Genomic DNA, 20,327 nt, shown 5'->3' on the forward strand with positions numbered 1-20,327 from the left:
AAAATCTTATTTTTTAACTATTTAAAAATTTTAAATTAATATATAATAAAATTGTATTTTGATCTCGAAAAATGAAAATTTTTTATTTAATCCTTTAAAAATTAAAAAAATATAAAATATTAACATGATAAAATTATATTTTAACTATTCCTATCCCTCAAAAAACTCTGAATTCTCTAAACCCCTAAAATGGACATAATACTTTGAATCTAAAAATATATATTCATATCTACCTATTCAGCCATGTGAGTTATTGGAATTATATGCACCTAATTAATTTCAAAAGTATTTTTGGTTGACTCCTGTTCTTGAGTTTTTGGCTAGTTTTGAAAAGCAAAGGCCAGGAAGCAAACTTTATTAAGTGGCTGGCCTGCCATGGAAGTAAAAGCTTAAAAGGACATAATATATATAATTTAAAGACCAGTCTTCTTTTACTATACAGAACCTCATTGGCAATAATTCATTTCTTTAATAAAGACTTGGTCTTAGCTTTTGCATTACATACAAGACAGCCTATGAATAATATTGAATATAGCTAGCTAATAACTTTGAGATTAACGATCATTATAGGGTAATAATACAGCAAAAACTCATTCATAAACAACAATGGCAACGGTAAAAGTACCATGGAGTCCCCTGTAAAAGAAGTCATATTATATTTTGTCCTTTTTATTCAAAAAAGGATAAATTAGTCCATGTATTTTGGATCAAATAGCAAGTCTACCTTTTCTGTTAAAAACTTTATCAATTTCGATTCTTAAAAACTAGCATGACTAACAAAATAATAAGATAGTTACACATGACGTAACACGTGTAAATCATATTAAAAAGTAGGGACTAGTTTTTAATAGTAGAAATATATGAAAATTTTAACAGAATGATTAATTTACTCTTTTGATCTAATGTATAATGTATAGGGATTAATTTTTCTATTTTTTAATAGAAAAAATAAAATACAATTTAACTTTTAATACAAAAACTTCCATGATACTTTTACCCGACGGCAGCCTCAATATCATGCTTGTACACAAAAAAAAAGTTATAAAAACACGGAATCAGTGGATGAAAACGAAAATGAATCACAAACATAGGTTTTTTTTTTTTTGACAAATAGGAGGACTGAATACAACTAGAACATGTGTGTATATAAAAAGGGAGAGGTGATCCTTGGCATTCGAACAAAGGGGTTTTGGAATATTACCTAACAAATTATAAAGTAAAACCAAAGAAGGGAAAAAAATGAGAAAAAACAAGGTTAGGAGGGTATGTTTATATATTGGAGGTAGGATGAAGAAAGGTCAAAAACAGGTGTTATATAATAATAGAAAAAATGGTAGCAAAAAAATGTGGGTGGGGATGCCGTCAGAGAGCATAAAAGAGTGAAATTTGATGATGGACAGAATGAAGGTCCAGCGGCAGCGCCAGGGTGTGCATTGCGGGCCGTCTAAGATAATTAAGATTAAAAGTGGCGTTGGAGTCAGAGCCCATCCACTTTCACTGAGTGGACTCCCCTCTCTGGAGGACCTGCGTCAGCCATGCCTTATTTTTTTACTACTACTAGTGTCTTTAATTAATTATGCATAACCATTCGTTTTAAATTATAAATCACGAGCTTAAACTGATTGAGTTTTAACTTGATTAATATAAGTATTGTTTTCAATATAGAAGAATATAAATTCGAGTACGTTAAAGCGTATTCTACTCTTATTTATGAATTGAAGAATAACTTTGAATAATTCTAAATATCGTATCAAAAAGAACACGTATAATCAACAATTACTTATTAATATAATTTTAACCCAAAAAACACACGTTTGTGTAAGCATGTGTTAGCCACTGCTAGTGTTTCCATTTTTCATTGAGTGCATATCTGTAAATATCCTTCATTAAATTCCATCTCAACAATGTGCCGCCGACCATTCCATGTTCAATGTATCCGTTTTAACAATCATTCACAACACACACTTAATTACAATAACAGTGAGGTCGGCAATTCCAAAATATTTATTTAATTTCTCTCAATGTTTCAAATATTTGATTTCTTATTCTAATCATATATATTTTATTTTGTTTATCAAGTTTATCTTATACTTAATTTTCATTCGAAGATTTTTAAAATTGAGTTTAAGTTGATTGAGTATTAGCTTAATAAGAATGTGTATTGTTATTACTGCAGGATAACGTGGGTTTGAATACGTTGAAGCGCATTATTCTCCTATTTATGAGCTGCAAAGGAGTTATAAGTAGTTTTAAGTATTTGAGGGCTAAAACAACTTATTACCCTATCTTTACCCACAAATGTAATTTACGTCTAAAATGGATTTATAATAATTGTAATTAGAATTGTAATAATATATTTGACAAGATAATGTGTAATGCAATTTGAGTATTAGTTTAATTTGCACCAATATTTTTTAGCTTGCAAGCCAAGCAAACTAAAGCACATAATATCCTCCTCATGTAGGAGTGAAGTTTGGACAAGTAAGGGTTTTGGTTCTCTTAATTAAATGAAATAATTATATTTTTATCACTCCAAAAATCAATAATTCAATTTAACTTTTTAGGGAAATGTTGTTGAAATAAGATTAATTTGATTTAAAAACAATCAATGTATCAATTTGAACAAAAAGATTGAATCAATCTGTAGCAAATCTGTTATAATAAATGTCGATAATGACAATAGAATGATCATAAAATAAGAAGAAGAAAAAAGAACACTCAGATTTTACGTAAAAACCCTTTTGAGAAAAAACTACGGGTAGAGGAGAAGAAATTCATTAATGTTGAAAAACAAATGATATAAAAGGAGTTTCGACTTCATCTATTTAAAAGTTGAATAACCATATTCTAATCAAAATCAAATAGTAGAAGTATAGTTCTATACGAACTCAACTTGTGCAAAAAGTTCCGTACAACCCTCGACCTCTCGCCCCCACAGATCCCCTTATTTTACAATAAGTAACCGGATTTAGGTCACACAAACTCTAACAGAATCCTTAGAAACATGAATTGATTAATTTAATTTATGTCCCTCCAAGTTAAATCACATATGCTAATCTAATACCTAACATATGGATAAATAGGAGACCATTAACCAAAAACAAGTATTGTTAAAGTTTTAGGTCCTTTGACCAATTTTTATTTATTGTTTAAAAAAAAGAATTTATTAGTCACCCTGAAAAATACATGCATGTTGAATTAATATGTTGAGCACTAAAGTAGTGCTATATAGACTTTTTCTACATTAAAACATTGTGGATTAAGTAGGTAGTGGAGTAGAAATCTTGACTTGTTGGGTCACAATATAAATTCACCAATAAAATGGGAAATGGAGAGGTGAGTGGATTTGATTGGATTATTGGTGGACTATTAGATAAAATAATTATTGTATGGAAAACACTTATTATAAGTAGTAATATATATAAAAAAAAAGTAAGTAGTAGTAATAAAGCAAGGCAATTGCAAATTATGGTGAGGAGGGATTAAAGTCAACCTTATTGGATTGGATAATTGTGATCACAAATCTAAAATGGGATAATATAAGAAATTAATAATATTTGATATATTGATAAGGTATAGTTTTGTGTCTAAAGTAAATGATGATATATTGAAAATTCGCAATTAATAGAGATGTGTAGTAAGTGATATGAGTACATTTATTGGGACATTAATGGATAGACACAAAAAGAATAAAAATTTGTTATCGCAATGCAAATTTAATTTATGTTTGCCGGGCTTTGTCCTAATATTCAAATACCATAAATGATTCACGCACAACCTATTTACTTTGTTGTGGAATGCTTCAAACTTATCCTATCACTCAATGAACTCATATTTCAACCCGACTCGAAAAGTTACCTTTAATACCAATTGAATATTGCACTCTCTTCTTCCTATCCCAAATCTCACATTTATAGGCTATATAGGTTCAGCAATAAGCAAGAGATAAATGGGATAATTATCATATTCACTTGTTGATTTTCACCATTTGAATTTTTAACAAAGTGATCTTCCTTTAGTAATAAAGTCAAAATGCTCATTCTTATCCACCATGATAATTTCTGGGATGTTTATGATAATCTATTAGAGGAAATTCAACTAGAACTTTGTTATGTTGAAATTTCCTTGAATAAATCAATGTAATTTTATTGTTAAAGCCAGTTCAAATAACATTTTATTACAAAATTATTACACCATATTTGATTGGGAGGAGTAGAAATAGATTATAGTCCAATTCAGCAGGCTCACCACCAAACTAATGTTTGGTTTGTTGTAATGACCTATTACAACCTGTGTTGAATAAGGCTCTATTTCAAAAAAAGGCTGTATAGTCATTCCCTTCCCTCACCACTGAATAGACATTCAACCTAGTGGAATAAGGAAAATTTTAAAACAGAACATAACAGAACATAGTCTATCTTAAAGATATGGAACAAAATGTGCTAACATTTGCATCCATACTACTTGACACGTAGTATTTTGTACATCAATTCATATCATTTAAATTTTTTAAAAATAAATCCACTTACTTTTATTCAAAATGATTCAAATACAAATATATATATCAAATACGGTATATTCAACTTTTGAGATAAAGAAATGATTTAATGGGGTGGTTTGTGAATGTCCCATTATCAACTACCAAACCCACCTCCTCATTTGAAACTTGCACTTTTTATCCCAATTGGATATTGGAGAATGGTGAGTTGTTTGGTTTATACATATTATATATATATATGAGATATAGTACCCTAGAATCCATGTTATAGTTGAAAAAATGAACAATATGTATTTCCTTACCCAAAACTAAGCATTACCACCTAATCTCTACCAATATATTCTTCACTAAATGTTGTTCAACATATAAAATTTAAAACCAATACCACCCACTTAATGATAATCATCTCTCAAGAGAACTTTTTTAAGATACTTTATCTAGAAGTTTATATGAATTTGAATATAGATACTATAATGAATTATGTAAGTGGAAACGTTGTGAAAAACGTTGTATAGTGAAATGAGAAATCGAGTGAGGTTGTGTGGCTTGTAAGTTGTAAGTCATGAACTCATGCAAGTTTGAGTAACTATGTATTGCTCATCCACACTCTCAAGGGACAAATCCAATGAGTAGGTGGGGATTTTGGACTCCCTTAAATCATATGATGAAATTGCAGTTAAAGAATGACAATTATAGTTCAAATTTTGATCCTTTCTTGAAAGTTAACAATTCAATATGTCTTTCTAATAAATAAAAATTCGTCTTTAATCAAGGGTGAAGTTAGAAAATTTCTCTAGTGGAATCAAAATTAAGTTGTATAATTTTATAAGAGTTAAAATGCAATTTCTTCATTTAATAGTTTATATCTTTATTGTTTTTGTAGGATTAAATTATTTTTTTATCATTTTTGAAGGACCAAAATACAAATTTTCCATATATAGAGTATGCAAATGCAATGAATCCAACAATCTTATAATTTGCCACCAATTGTACATGCCTTAATTTGCTTCTATTCTATATGGCTGGGATAGTCTTATTTAGTTTACGTATTAATACCGTTTTACATTGATATATTGTACACATAAATAATTATATTAATTTAATATAAAAAATATATATATTTATATATTATTAATTAAAATCAAAATTTCATATATCAAATTATCATATATATAAATTTAAAATGTATCCTTTTGTACCCAAAATTAGCTGGACTGACGTGCACGTATAAATAGCAAGATCCTTGTGTTAAATAATAGTAGAATTATGGGAATATAATAATGGGAAATACATAAATAGGGAAAATATATTATATTGCAGGTCCAGGATGTATTAAGTTGGTTTGTAGATCCAAATTTTGTGACCAATAATTGATGGCACATGCAGATGCAGACCCAGATCTCACCCTTGCTATTTCTATTAGCATTAGCAGCTCCACTGGACCTGCCTGTCTCGTCTCTTTTCTTGGTTACTTCCTTGGTTGATAAAAGGAAACCATTTTTATTTACTTATTTCGACAAGAAAGCCAAACTACTAATATGCAAAATCCTACCATATACGAACTAATTCTTCTATTTTTTAATTACAGAACAAAATGCAATCTGGCTTCTAGTATAGAGGTCTTTATAAAACTTTTTTTTACTCGTCATTTAATTTCACGTCACTTACATAAAAACCTTTTAGTAGACAAAACATAATACAATCTGAATTTTAATAAAAGGATTTCCATACTAATTTTACCATTTTATAAATATGATTTTGATCTTATTATATCGCATCATTTTATGCCATTGATATGGTTGCGTGGCATTAATATAAATTTAACTACAAATCTATCAAGTTCTTAAAGGTAGAAATTTAAATTTAATTATTTGAATAATTATTATAAATTCAGTTATCACATAACTAATCGAATCTTAATTTAATTGATATCGGTATTATTATAAATGTAGGAAGATGTGGGTTCATGTGTGTTAAAACGGTTTATCCTCCTATTAAAGCAGACATTATATAATAAATAATATACATTTATACCGAATAATAAAAAATTTTAGTATAAATAAAGTAATTTGATCATTAATGAGTATAGTAAAAGTTGAACAAACGATCATATATTCAACGAGAATTTTATAATTTCAATGTCCATCCGAATTATTATTTAGGTAATGTTTGAAAAATTATTACTAATTGAATTTTGGTGTAATTATTTGTAATTATATAATGATGACATATTTGGATAATTATTGTTATTGGTGGGTCTCATTGATTTGAGTGTAATTGGAGCACTCCAATTATATTTTCTCATTCTTAGGGGGAGAATGAGAATTTAGGTACGTAATTATACCTGAATCTAATTTTAAAAATTATTTGTATACAATTTATAAAAATTATATTATAAGAATCAATATGTATAAGTTTTGGGATTGTTACGGCAAAAAAATCCTTATATTATAAATCCTAAAAATTATAAAAATTATTTATGTATTTTATAAAGTTATAACAAAAATTATATTATTTAAATTATAAAATATTTCTAAAGTTATGATAAATTATTTTATCATAAAAAAAATTTTACATGTTATAAAAATGTTATAATATATTTATTTATAAAAATTTATGATCGAGAAGTATGGACATAACTTATTTATGTTTTCATGTTATATATTATAAAAATAATATATTTAATTATAAAAAAATTATAAATTTTTTACCATAGCTTATTTATAAAAAATAAACTTCTAAATTTATAGGCAAACAATTATATTATTTATAATATATGGTATGAAAGTTACTAAAAAAAGTTATAGAACTTTATTTATAAAGGTTATATATTATAAGTTTTATATTATTTTTTACTTAATTTACATATTATAAACTTAGAATACATATTTCTCCGAATTAAGTTTATATAAGTTTTTATAATTAAAGTTGTAAACTATTAATTTAGATTGTGAACCCAAATATTACGAGGTCGATGCTAATTATGCAAATATAAAAGATTTTCTTGCATCATATTATGGGGTATGATACCATTTAAGAGAATGGTACCATAGATAGCTCGCAAACTCTTTAATTTGAGATATTCAAAGCTTCATAATGTGGTTGAGAAAACATTTGTTATTGTGAAAAAATATTTCCCATATTGGCAACATCACTTTAGTCTTGCAAAAAAAAGTTGGATCATACTATAATATGTTGCATGTTTCAGAACTAAAGTCATGTGTGAAAATGAGATGATCCTTACTTTGAAGAGTATATGGAAAAAGGGATATTGATTTTTTTTTGAGAAAGAGATATTGATAATCTTAATTATGCAAATTTAAATTCAGATGACCATGAACTCGATCAAGGACTGTTGATGATAAGAGTATATGTTAAATATTGCAGCGGGAATAACTCAACAGATATGCACAAATACAATTAGATAAATTTACATATGATGTTTATTTTTTATTATTTTTACTAGTAATTGTATTATCAACCACAATTAGTTAATGAATCTAAACACATTATAGAAATATACTCTTAATATATCAAATATAAATCTACTTTTTTATTATTGCATTATTTTTTTATGTAAATTAAATTTACAAATTGATTCAACTTCAATGATTTAAACTATGTTTTGATACTAAATTTTTAAAAGAATTATTAGTTGATTGAGTCTTTAACTCGACTAATATAGATATTATTGTCAATACAAGAAGATACGAGTTCAAGTATGCTAAAATGTATTATACTATTATTTATAGGTTAAGGAAGGGAATATCCATTATGTCACAAACACTTTATAATTCTTGAGATGTTAGCTGCCGTGTAACCACAATATGACATTAACTTCACTTATAAGATTTTAATTTTATGTCAAATTCTAGAATTAGTCCCTATAATTTTCAATTAATTGAAAATAATGCTTCATCGGTAATGAATGGAATCCAACATATATGGTTTTTCACCTTTGCTGTAATATTTTAGGGATTTTTTCTAGTAATATTTTCCGTCATTAGTTTCAATATTAGCTTTCTAATACAAGGCATAAAATCATTGCGAAGATTAAGGGATTTTCTTTGGCTTATCGTTTCCACTTATGGTTGATATATATGGGTATTGGAATTTTATTTTATTTGCCTCATTTGAACATCATGTTTTGTAAATAAAAAAGGAAAAAAATTAAGTGGAAAAAGTACAAGGACTAACTAACAATTTAACCTAAAACTAAAATTCTAGAGATGAAGCAAACGTGTCTAATCAAATAGATGTTACATCATTAATGGGAGATGAGCATTTAGTAATTTTTTAACGTTAAGTACCTAAAGTCTTAAACCTCATAATTTAAATGATTAAAATTATAATTTGCCCTTGAACCGACATTTGATGAGTTTGTCTTAAGTTTATTAGTTGATTAGATTTTTTTTAAAAAGAAAAAAACAAAAAACAAAAAAAACCAAAGAGATATAGGGACCGACGGGTTCGGACTTGGGACTAACCGTCTTTTGCTTTGCATTGGCTGTTTGGCGGTTGATCTCTCCTCTTCTCTTTACAAAGAAGCCAGTATCATTTCTTTTTTTAAATCTTAAAATCAGTAATGGCCTTTGGAGCAGTAACTCACTAGGACTGGTACAGCCAAATCATTAACCAAGATGATGAATAGGAATCTGAGGGATTCATCTCAATCTCTGTTCGGTACCGCCAGGAATAACATTTCGGCACATCATCATCACCGTCGTCGTCAAAGTTTGAACGGTGGATTACCATTCCATAAGGGTTCCGATGATAATCTAGATCTCTTCTCAAAAAACCGTCGTAGCTTCTCCGTCGCTTCCTCCGATGAATTCTCTGATGGTATTAACAATTTTTAACTTCTTTGCTCGCCAACCTTTCCGTTTACTTCCTTACTATTATTATTAGATTAGTTTGTCGGCTATAACCGTACGGTAACCAAAAATTTCAATTCTGTTTGCAAATTGCAGTGGACGTTGTAGTTTTCCAAGTGTTGAATTAAGTTTGATGTTTGGATTTTGGTGATTTTGATTTTTGAAATTTCAGTAAAATTGGGAAGACTATCACTTGGATCAGCAAAAGTGAACGGTGGGCTTGATGATCTACTTTCGTCTACAGATGGAGGAAAGCATGACTACGACTGGTAAATCATTGCCACCATTACTCTTTCATTTCCAAAATTTAAGCTAATCAATTGCATCATATTCTCTTTGGATCTGTTTGGTTGCGGAATCTCTTAGCTCTTATCTTAGAAAAGTCAGAATGTAGATTCTCCCATCTAGGTAACACATTTCCCAAAGAATGATTTTGAAAGAAAAAGGTAAGAGCTAAATGCATTTCCTTTTTAAGGAATTGAACAGTCACAATCTATAAAGCTCTATGCAACATAGTACTAGGCAATATCACTTTGAGGTTGCTCTGCGATGAATGGAATGCAGAATACTAACATCTAAATGAACTACCTCCATTTGACTTTCCGCCTGTCACCATTTTTACAAATATCAAGTTGTCTTTGGTTGGTCTGAAGCTTAATCGTATGATAATATTGTTATACATCCAATCTTGACTTACTCAAGGTCGAATATTTAGGCCCTAAGTTTTAATATGTAAAGTTTAGTTGCTTTTGTGGTCAAAGAACCATTTGAACACATTTAGGTGATGCGTCACTCAATTGAGAATTTGGATTTGTAATCGGTGTTTGGAAATGCTTGTCTTTCTGGTTTGTAATAACTGCTTTTATTGTTAGGCTTCTGACTCCTCCTGGAACTCCTTTTTTCCCTTCATCTGAGGGATCTGAGTCTCAGTCTGCAACGGTGTCAGTAGCTCCAAGAAGCAATTCCAAAGTTAGATCAGTTTCAACCACAAAGGCTTCAAGGGTATGCATTTACTTCTTAAATTTGAACTTGTTTTCTCTAACTTTTATGTTACTTCAAGTTTTGCCAAATTATTTAGGGATAAATATTTTATGCGGTTGCTCTCTCTTTTGGTTGGCATTTGATTCCTATTGGGTAGCCTTAGGATTGGCCAATGCCGCAGTCATGTGTTATTTTCAATGACTGATTCATCTCTTATCTCTCTGTTTCAGCTTTCAGTTTCACAACCTGAGAACAATCATTCTGTAAGACCTGCTAGAAGCAGTTCAGTAACTCGGTCTTCTATTTCTTCATACAGTAACTATTCCTCAAATAGGGGAACTTCAATTCTCAATACAAGCTCAGCTTCTGTGTCATCTTATACAAGACCATCCTCTCCCATTACTCGATCATCTAATACCAGACCATCCTCTCCTATTTCTCGCTCGCCATCTACAGCAAGACCTTCCGCCGCATCTCCCCGCTCAACATCACTGCCCTCAACCCCTGCAAAAATCCGTTCATCTCCAAATGGATCTTATATTGACAAGAGTCGGCCCTCTCAAAGTTCAAGGCCATCAACTCCAACTTCTAGGCCACAAATCCATGCAAACTTGAAGTCAACAGCTGTTCGCTCAAATTCTCGCCCGTCAACTCCCACACGTCGGAATCCAATGCTATCTTCTGAAGCTGGTGCTTCACCTTCTACTGGGCGCACTGTTTCAAATGGCTACAGTGCAGGTCCAGCATCCCGACCAAGCTCCCCAGGTCCACGAGTCCGGTCCTCACAACAACCTGTCATGCCCCCTGACTTTCCTGTTGACACACCAGCAAACCTTAGAACAACCTTGCCTGATAGGCCAGTCTCTGCTGGAAGGTCTAGGCCTGTCAGTTCTGTCACCATGAAGGCAAACCAAGACACTACTAGCTCTGTAAATACGCCAAGAAGACATTCATCACCAGTTGTCACAAGGGGAAGACTCGCAGAACCCCATGGAAGGACTCGTGTTCATTCCAATGGGCATCCATCTGACATACACGAGTCACGAAAGAACGCACCTGTCTCTGACTCAACTATGCGGAGACATTTAAAGTCTTCAACAACCACTGCAGATAGCCCGGGATTTGGGAGGACCATCTCAAAAAAATCACTGGATTCAGCTATTAGGCAAATGGTATGGCTACCCTCTGCTTTTTATTGAATGAAAATGTTAACTCCTCGTGAAGATCTGCTTACTGCAAATGCTAGCCATTTGTTGTGTTCCAAAATCTTTTCTTAATCATATGCTAAGCAATTCAACTGCAGCTAAGGGGTAGGAATAGATGTTGGTTTACCCCAGTACGAGCTCAAATATTTTTATAGTCTATTATTGCCATGGATAACATTACCATGATCCAGAGGTTTTAGCAGAAATCGTCAGTGTCTCAAGTTTTAACTTGGATTTCTAAATTAGAGCATTGAGTTGCAATGCCATGTTTTAACACTTGGAATTGGTTGTGATTTTTCCAATAGATGCTTCTGCGCTAGTGAGAGACTGAATCATGTTAGGTTAATAAAAAACAAGTGTTATTGATGTACTTATGATGCAGGATAATCTTAACACCATATATAATCTCCAATGCAGGACATAATAAATGGCACAACAAACATTCGGTCCCTTTCAAGCACGACTCTGTTTCCTCAGAGCATTCGATCTGCCACTGCTAAGACCCAATCTCTTCGTTCCTTAAGTGCTTCAGACTCTGATAATAGCAACGGAAGCCCTGGTAGGTTGAAAAACAGAGACTTGCCCGAGAACGGAAATAGTATTAGCAGAGCTGCAGAGTGTGGAAGTGATTTCCATGATGGAAGATATTATGCCAAATTAAGTGAGGTGGACATCTACGAGAGTTCCCGGTATGATGTTATATTGCTAAAAGAAGACTTGAAGAATACCAACTGGTTGCATAGTATTGATGATAAATCCGATTTAGTATCCATCTCTGATGGATTTGAGCCTGTGCCTGAACCTTTTGGCCTATTATAACATTCTTTTTTGTCCTTGGTTGCCATCTATTTTAATGTTTATAATATTGTGATTTGTTATAATTATTTGCTGACTTCGCAAGAATTTAATCTGGAGGTATTTATACTAAAAGTCAGATTAAATTTTATTTCTTCTATTAAAAGAATAAGTAAATTAGTCTTAGATTAAAGAATAAATTGATATTTTTATTAAAAATTTTATTTATTTTTATTGTTAAAAATTATTTATTATACTCGAGAATAAAATACACACTACATGTCAAAGTAGTAAAATAGATGATGAAATTTTTAACAGCTAGATAAAATAAATATTATATTTTTAGCGAAATTGAAACCTTGTACTCTAAATTGCCAAGGACTTGATTGAGGACCACAAGGCCTATGACGACTGCGGATGTTGATGCTGGCCCCAACAAGCCCATGTTGTGGTTGTGGAAGAAGGACAGAGCTGAGTGCAGAGCTGGACATCATTGCGGCAACACAACTTACAGTGGAGGCAAGGATTAGATTCTTTCTCACACCATCCCGAATCTCTAAATATCCCAACTCCCAACCACTCTGCCCCTAAATTTTATAATTTCAAGAGAACTAATAAAAGCCAAGTTTTCTTCACTAATAAGTCCCATAAGTTATATATAGCTTAGAAACTAATAAATAAAATATCCATATATTTATAAGCTTAATCATTTTTGCTAGTGAGTTTAATGGTAAATTTCCCTATATAAAAGGTGTCTTGTTTAAATATGTACTAATCACTAATCTAATATTTTTTGGGACAATTATTTATAAATAAATGTTGGAGTTCACGATAATTAAGCTTATAGAGTTTAAAAATTCTACAAATTTTATTCTAAAATAAAATAAAACTGTAATATTTTTAACTCGATTTTTGAAATTAAAATAAATAATTTTAATAATTATTTGACTGTATATTATTTGTAATTATAATTATAGAATATATATTTGAATTTTACCCTATCTATTAATTAGACCTAACAAACTATACTATGATTTAGAAGTTTAATTGAGTTGATGCTTATCTATAAAGTGAATCCTAATTCTGAAATTATCAGATTAAGTACAGAGTTTTTTGTATAATAATGGTAAAATCCAATAAAAAATAATAAAATAATATATCCTGATTGTCCTAATTATTGAGTTTTGAGTGGGGACAGGACCGTGTCAGGCTCTGACATGTGTGCAAGAATAATAAGATCTGGAAACCCTAATTCACAATTTCTCTTTCATTTTCTCTGAGTTTGAAGCTTCAAGTGCCAAAATCTAGGGATTTGCGGGTGGAGAAGACGAGAGCCCATCTCTCTGCTTCAAAGTTTGTTCCTTCATTTCTTTCAAAACCCTTTCCTTTTTTTTTTTTAACTTGATTTCATTTTCTCAGATTAGTTTTTCTTTCTCTCTCTTTAGGCTCCTGTCCAGGTAGAATTCTCTTCTTCCCTTGCGTTGTGTTCTTTCCTGTTCAATCGCCATGGCTTCAAAGCGGATTTTGAAAGAACTCAAGGATTTGCAGAAAGATCCACCCACTTCTTGCAGTGCTGGTAACGTTTCATTATGTCTCTATCCCATCCTCTGAAATTTCATTGTTTTTCAAATTGCGTGCTTAATTTAGCTTATGAATATTATCGATTTAATTCCAAGTTCCAAACTTGATTTGCTTTTAGAACTATATATATATTTATATATATATATATTTTTTTGCATACACTAGCTTGCCTTTATCCACTCGGGGTTTTTTGCTGAAAGTGAAAGCCTTTTACCATGAACAAAGTTTCAAGTCCCTTCCTTTAGAACCTTGACTTTCATGTGGATGTGATTTGCAAGCTTTTAGGTTCTTATTTATTATTGGTAAAAGTACCATGGTGGCTCTCCACTAAGAGTTGATTGCATTTTGTCCAAGGTAAAGTTTAGAAATTTTCATTCATTTCTATTTCTATTGTTAAAAATTAGTCTAACACGGCATGTGTCACTGTTTGGCTATTCTGTCAGCCACCTCAGTTTACCATGCAATTGGATAAAAATTTAAAAAAAAAATTAATTTGCCATGGTACTTATACCTATTATTAATAATGAATAAAAAGCTTTTGTTGACTTGTTGGGTATAGTTAAGTGGTATCTAAGCACTCATCCACTTGGGGTGGTTATGGATTCTATGATTCATTGCCATTTCTTATTATTATGATTATCAATGAATGTTACCTTTTGGATGCTTGCATTGTCTATAACAGGTCCAGTAGCTGAAGACATGTTTCATTGGCAAGCAACAATCATGGGACCCTCAGATAGCCCTTATGCTGGAGGTGTGTTTTTAGTTACTATCCATTTCCCTCCAGATTATCCTTTCAAGCCTCCTAAGGTAATATATTTCACCTGCAATGTTTTAATCCCTGTGTGAAAGGTTTGTTTGAGTGATGCATACTCTTTTCACGGATTTAGGTTGCATTTAGGACCAAGGTCTTCCATCCCAACATCAACAGCAATGGAAGCATTTGTCTTGATATCCTCAAAGAACAATGGAGCCCTGCACTAACCATTTCCAAGGTTTGTCTTTACTCTTGCTAATATGATGGTAATTATAGTACAATATATGTCCGGAATCTCTATTTTGTTTGGCTATGGCATGCATTTCTTTCATACATGACTCGAAAATGAGTGTCTATTGGTTATAGGTTAGACTTATGCATTTACAAAATTTAAGTAATCACTATGGTTACTTCCCGAGTTCAATTTATGTTTATGTATATCAATGATGATTGATATCAGAACATTTAAGATGGGAATATGCACCAACGTGAACCACATTCGATGATGAACCACTATGTTATAAATGCAAACCCTTCCATGCATTGACTTATGCTGCGGCTTATTGGGATCTTTAAGTAATTCTATTCAAAATCAATAGAGCTTGTCTGAAAATAGGCAAACAATATGGAAAAACTAACACAAGTGCAAACCAGGTTCTGCTCTCAATCTGCTCACTGCTGACCGATCCAAACCCTGATGACCCTCTTGTTCCGGAGATTGCTCACATGTATAAGACCGATCGGGCCAAGTATGAAGCCACTGCTCGTAGCTGGACCCAGAAGTATGCGATGGGATGACAGTTGGTGGTGTGTAATACGTATCGGCTTTCTTATGTTGTCAACTGTGTCGAACCATTTTATGTTTTCTTTTGGGGAAGGGAGGGGGTGTTTTTTCTTAAAAGGAATTTGTCATTGTGCTTTGGATATGGGAAGATATGTACATTCTTTTTATTTATTCCGCGCTTTATAACTTGTGTGAAACCCTTGTTTCGTTCTCGAAGTCGCTGTGAAACCCTTTGTTTCGTTCAATGTAACAAAAAGGTCTTTGGTTCTATACTGCTCAACTTAATACTGGGTATTGAACTTTGTGCAAGGTGAGTTGGGGTTCTTTATGGCTTTGTTGCGATTTCATGAATGCTATATGGAAATGGACAATATGCAGTGCTGTACGGGTTCTTTGGTTTTGATCATAAAAACTTTGCTTTATGGACATCTCTCTCTCTCTCATTTTCTTTTTTTTTTTTTAATTATGGCTATGGCAAATGACGTAACCATATATTTGAAAATGGTTTTGTCATAATTTTCAGTATGGCCAGGATCATATATTACTTTTTATCGCACTTTTCTTACGTTCAAGTTCAAATAGTAGCATATATATGCCAATGGTGGAGACAAAGGGGAACGGGTTTGTTGTCGATCATGGCTATGCAATATGTTCTTCTGTTTCAACATTGAGGTTATCTTTGTATGTCAACATAAGGCACATGTGAGATGTCAATACCTATCTCTTGTTTTACAAGACACTATCTTCTAACTCTCAGTTTTTAAAATTAGTCCTTGTATGTCAGGATGAGGCACATATGCATGTGCCATTATCTAGTTATTTGTCAACTATATCAAATTTTAACCGTCTTGTTATTTGATTTAACATATAATAATTAATTTATCTATTTTTTAAATAAAAAAAACAAAATGAAACATCGCTCCTTGTATAAAATTCTCCGTATGATAATTTTACTATACAATACTTGCTTTTTCAACTTGCACAACATTGTTATCATCACTAGATTGAATGTGGGATTGAGGGATACTACCAGCTTTAGCAGTAAGGTTTTATTAACATCAAAATAATAAGTTCCATAAGCTAGTTATAGCTTAAAAGTCAAAACTCAACAAATAAAATATCCATATATTTATAACTTAAAAAGGTAAACACAGAATTTTATCTTTCATGATTTATAAATCATGTATAACTTCTCAATTTTAGTATCAATTTAATACTTCTTCAAGAATTATATTACACATATATAAACAGAAAACTTGTCACATTTTTAATCGTGATTGTGAACTCTAAAAACACATCAAATTATGCATCAAATAATTACTCTATAATAAAACGGTGACAAGTGTATCAAATAATTATTCTAGTTGTCTATAATAGTTTTTGATAATTGTTGGAATAATGGTTTTGTGCCAACCATGAGGCATGAGGTGAGGGGTTCTATCCCCAATTGTCATTTGCCATAGCCATAATAATAGTAATAGTAAAGGGAGATGTTCATAAAGCAAAGCTTTCAGCATCAAAACCAAAGAGCCTGTACTGCACAGCATATAGTCGTCCATTTTCATATAGCTTTCATGAAATGGCATCAAAGGCACATTTCTTATAAAAAGAACCCCAACTTACCTTCCACAAAGGTCAATACCAAGCATTAAGTTATGCAGTGTAGAACTAAAGACTTTTTTGTTACATTGAACGAAACAAAGGGTTTCACAGCGACTTTGAAATTGAACGAAACAAGGGTTTCACACAAGTTATAAAGCACGAAATAAATAAAAAGAATGTTCCATATCTTTCCCATATCCAAAGCACAATGGCAAGTTACTTTAAGAAAAAACACCTCCTTCCTTCCCCAAAACACATAAGAAAGCTGATAGGTATTACACACCAACCACTGTCATCCCATGGCATACTTCTGGGTCCAGCTACGAGCAGTGGCTTCATACTTGGCCCGATCGGTCTTATACATGTGAGCAATCTCCGGAACAAGAGGGTCATCAGGGTTTGGATCGGTCAGCAACGAGCAGATTGAGAGCAGAACCTGGTTTTGCACTTGTGTTAGTTTTTCCATATTGTTTGCCTATTTTCAGACAAGCTCTATTGATTTTGAATAGAATTACTTAAAGATCCCAATAAGCCAAAGCATAAGTCAATGCATGGAAGGGTTTGTAATAATAACATAGTGGTTCATCATCGAATGTGGCTTATGTTGGTGCATATTCCCATCTTAATGTTCTGATATCAATCATCATTGATATACATAAACATAAATTGAACTCGGGAAGTAACCATAGGGATTACTTAAATTTTGTACATGCATAAGTCTAACCAATAACCAATTGACACTCATTTTCGAGTCATGTATGAAAGAAATGCATGCCATAGCCAGCCAAAATAGAGATTCCGGACATATATTGTACTATATTTACCATCATATTAGCAAGAGTAAAGACAAACCTTGGAAATGGTTAGTGCAGGGCTCCATTGTTCTTTGAGGATATCAAGACAAATGCTTCCATTGCTGTTGATGTTGGGATGGAAGACCTTGGTCCTAAACGCAACCTAAATCCGTGAAAAGAGTATGCATCACTCGAAGAATGCTTTCACACATGGATTAAAACATTGCAGGTGAAAAATATTACCTTAGGAGGCTTGAAAGGATAATCTGGAGGGAAATGGATAGTAACTAAAAACACACCTCCAGCATAAGGGCTATCTGAGGGTCCCATGATTGTTGCTTGCCAATGAAACATGTCTTCAGCTACTGGACCTATTATAGACAATGCAAGCATCCAAAAGGTAACATTCATTGATAATCATAATAATAAGAAATGGCAATGAATCATATAATCCACAACCACCCCAAGTGGGTGAGTGCTTAAATACCACTTAACTATACCCAACAAGTCAACAAAAGCTTTTTATTCATTATTAATAATAGGTATAAGTACCATGGAGGCTCCTGTATTAAAATTCAGATGGCATTTTGCTCCCTCTGCTAAAAAATGAACAAATTAGTCCCTATATGTTAGATCAAAGAGCAAATTGATCTTTTTTGTTAAAAACTGCATCCATTTGCATCGTTAAAAACTGACATGGCTATCAAAATAAGCAAACATTGATACATGCGTGTCATGTGCATCTTATGTTGAAATACAAGGAGTAATTTTTAACAGTAGAAATGAATAAAAATTTTCAAACTTATAGGAACTAATTTACCATTTTTTGAGTAAATATGGGACAAAATGCAATCAAGCTCTTAGGACAGAGCCACCAGTACTTTTACCAATAATAAATAAGAACCTAAAAGCTTGCAAATCAAATCCACATGAAAGTCAAGGTTTTAAAGGAAGGGACTTGAAACTTTTTTCATGGTTACAGGTTTTCACTTTCAGCAAAAAAAATAAAGGCAAGCTAGTATTTATATATAGAGAGAGTTCTAAAAGAAAATCAAGTTTGGAACTTGGAATTAAATCGATTATATTCATATGCTAAATTAAGCACGCAATTGAAAAACAATGAAATTTCAGAGGATGAGATAGAGATAAAATGAAACGTTACCAGCACTACAAGAAGTGGGTGGATCTTTCTGCAAATCCTTGAGTTCCTTCAAAATCCGCTTTGAAGCCATGGCGATTGAACAACAAAGAACACAACGCAAAGGAAGAAGAGAATTCTACCCGGACAGGAGCCTGGAGAGAGAGAGAAAAAAAGAACAAATCTGAGAAAATGAAATCAAGTTAAAAAAAGGAAAGGGTTTGAAAGGAATAAAGGAACAAACTTTGAAGCAGAGAGATGAGCTCTCGTCTTCTCCACCCGCAAATCCCTAGATTCAAAACTCAGAGACAGAGAAAGAGGAATTGTGAATTAGGGTTCCGGATCTTATTATTCTTGCACACATGTCAGAGTCTGACACGGTCATGTCCCCACTCAAAACTCAATAATTAGGACAATTAGGATATATTAATTTTTAGCATAAATATATATTTTGATACCCCAACTTCACTTCAAGCTTCCATTTGGTATTCAATATTCTTTTTGGGTCTAAATTTGGCTAATTAATGTAAATAATTAAGTACCAATTTGGACTAAAATGTCAAAAAGCTAAATTTAGATACCCAATTGAACCAAAATTACTTAATTAGATAAAAAATTAAATACCAAATTAAACTTTGAAGTGAACTTCAAATACCAAAATTTATATATTTATTTTATTATTATAAAAAATGATATAAAAATTAAATATAATTTTTAGTTAAAAGAGGTAATTTTTAATGTTTTGAATTTAAATAATATCGTATTTTTTAAAATTTTATATATAAATATAAAAATAATTAAAATAATATTTGTTGCTTTATAATAAAGTAAATTACACCTATTGTTACTAAGCTATTAGTAAGACTTTAAATAGTTGCAAAATGATTACTAAACTATTTGAAAGTTTTCATTTAAGTCATTTAACTATTAAAATAGCTATTGTATGACCTTCTTTGTTCTCAATGTCTGCACCAATCGAAAGTTTTCATTCCACTTATTTTCTAGAATTCAAAATTTTTTCGTGAAATAGCTTTGAATATTACAAATCTACGATTAAAGTCCAAATAACTTTTTTCTTTAGATCAACCGACCTATAGTATGTTTTTCGATTTATCGATAAGTAATAATCCACTATACCGATCATCATCATCATCATCAGATCGTTGCAAAAAGCTTGCTAAACAAACCTTTTTAAATAAAAAAATATTAACAACTCAATGACTTAAATAAAAACTTTTAAATAGTTTAATGATCATTTTATAACTTTTTAAAATTAAGTGACTAAAACATAAATTTACTAATAATTTATAACTATAAG

General features: G+C 31.4%; 3 protein-coding genes across 3 annotated transcripts; 2 read left to right on the forward strand and 1 right to left on the reverse strand.

The window, feature by feature from the left end:
* Positions 1 to 8,899: 8,899 nt before the first annotated feature.
* LOC107935926 (mucin-17) lies at positions 8,900 to 12,442 on the forward strand. The gene is made up of 5 exons (XM_016868552.2): positions 8,900 to 9,340; positions 9,545 to 9,641; positions 10,245 to 10,374; positions 10,584 to 11,525; positions 11,976 to 12,442. Exons 1-5 carry the CDS (start codon positions 9,139 to 9,141, stop codon positions 12,375 to 12,377), a joined length of 1,773 nt encoding a protein of 590 aa, XP_016724041.2. The 5' UTR covers positions 8,900 to 9,138; the 3' UTR covers positions 12,378 to 12,442.
* Positions 12,443 to 13,457: 1,015 nt separating this feature from the next.
* LOC107935987 (ubiquitin-conjugating enzyme E2 28) lies at positions 13,458 to 15,743 on the forward strand. Its single transcript, XM_016868624.2, has 5 exons — positions 13,458 to 13,706; positions 13,799 to 13,929; positions 14,617 to 14,744; positions 14,825 to 14,929; positions 15,346 to 15,743. Exons 2-5 carry the CDS (start codon positions 13,860 to 13,862, stop codon positions 15,487 to 15,489), a joined length of 447 nt encoding a protein of 148 aa, XP_016724113.1. The 5' UTR covers positions 13,458 to 13,706; positions 13,799 to 13,859; the 3' UTR covers positions 15,490 to 15,743.
* A 1,395-nt stretch (positions 15,744 to 17,138) lies between these two features.
* Positions 17,139 to 19,991, reverse strand: LOC107935991 (ubiquitin-conjugating enzyme E2 28). Its single transcript, XM_016868629.2, has 5 exons — positions 19,254 to 19,991; positions 19,034 to 19,164; positions 18,115 to 18,242; positions 17,930 to 18,034; positions 17,139 to 17,513 (listed from the first exon to the last, which is right to left on the reverse strand). The coding sequence occupies exons 2-5, from the start codon at positions 19,101 to 19,103 to the stop codon at positions 17,370 to 17,372; spliced, it is 447 nt and encodes a 148-aa protein (XP_016724118.2). The 5' UTR covers positions 19,104 to 19,164; positions 19,254 to 19,991; the 3' UTR covers positions 17,139 to 17,369.
* Between the last annotated feature and the right edge of the window lie 336 nt (positions 19,992 to 20,327).

Source organism: Gossypium hirsutum, chromosome A02 (assembly GCF_007990345.1).
Source record: "Gossypium hirsutum isolate 1008001.06 chromosome A02, Gossypium_hirsutum_v2.1, whole genome shotgun sequence".
Classification (NCBI taxonomy): Eukaryota; Viridiplantae; Streptophyta; class Magnoliopsida; order Malvales; family Malvaceae; genus Gossypium; species Gossypium hirsutum.

Excerpts from the sequence above, each read along its gene's own strand:
- LOC107935926 (XM_016868552.2), top strand. The coding sequence starts at position 9,139 with ATGATGAATAGGAATCTGAGGGATTCATCTCAATCTCTGTTCGGTACC. Across the intron at positions 9,341-9,544 it reads CTCCGATGAATTCTCTGATG|TAAAATTGGGAAGACTATCA; the intron begins GTATTAACAATT and ends TTGAAATTTCAG. Across the intron at positions 11,526-11,975 it reads ATTCAGCTATTAGGCAAATG|GACATAATAAATGGCACAAC; the intron begins GTATGGCTACCC and ends TCTCCAATGCAG.
- LOC107935987 (XM_016868624.2), top strand. The coding sequence starts at position 13,860 with ATGGCTTCAAAGCGGATTTTGAAAGAACTCAAGGATTTGCAGAAAGAT. Across the intron at positions 13,930-14,616 it reads ACCCACTTCTTGCAGTGCTG|GTCCAGTAGCTGAAGACATG; the intron begins GTAACGTTTCAT and ends TGTCTATAACAG. Across the intron at positions 14,745-14,824 it reads ATCCTTTCAAGCCTCCTAAG|GTTGCATTTAGGACCAAGGT; the intron begins GTAATATATTTC and ends TCACGGATTTAG.
- LOC107935991 (XM_016868629.2), bottom strand. The coding sequence starts at position 19,103 with ATGGCTTCAAAGCGGATTTTGAAGGAACTCAAGGATTTGCAGAAAGAT. Across the intron at positions 18,035-18,114 it reads ATCCTTTCAAGCCTCCTAAG|GTTGCGTTTAGGACCAAGGT; the intron begins GTAATATTTTTC and ends TCACGGATTTAG. Across the intron at positions 17,514-17,929 it reads CTGCACTAACCATTTCCAAG|GTTCTGCTCTCAATCTGCTC; the intron begins GTTTGTCTTTAC and ends GTGCAAAACCAG.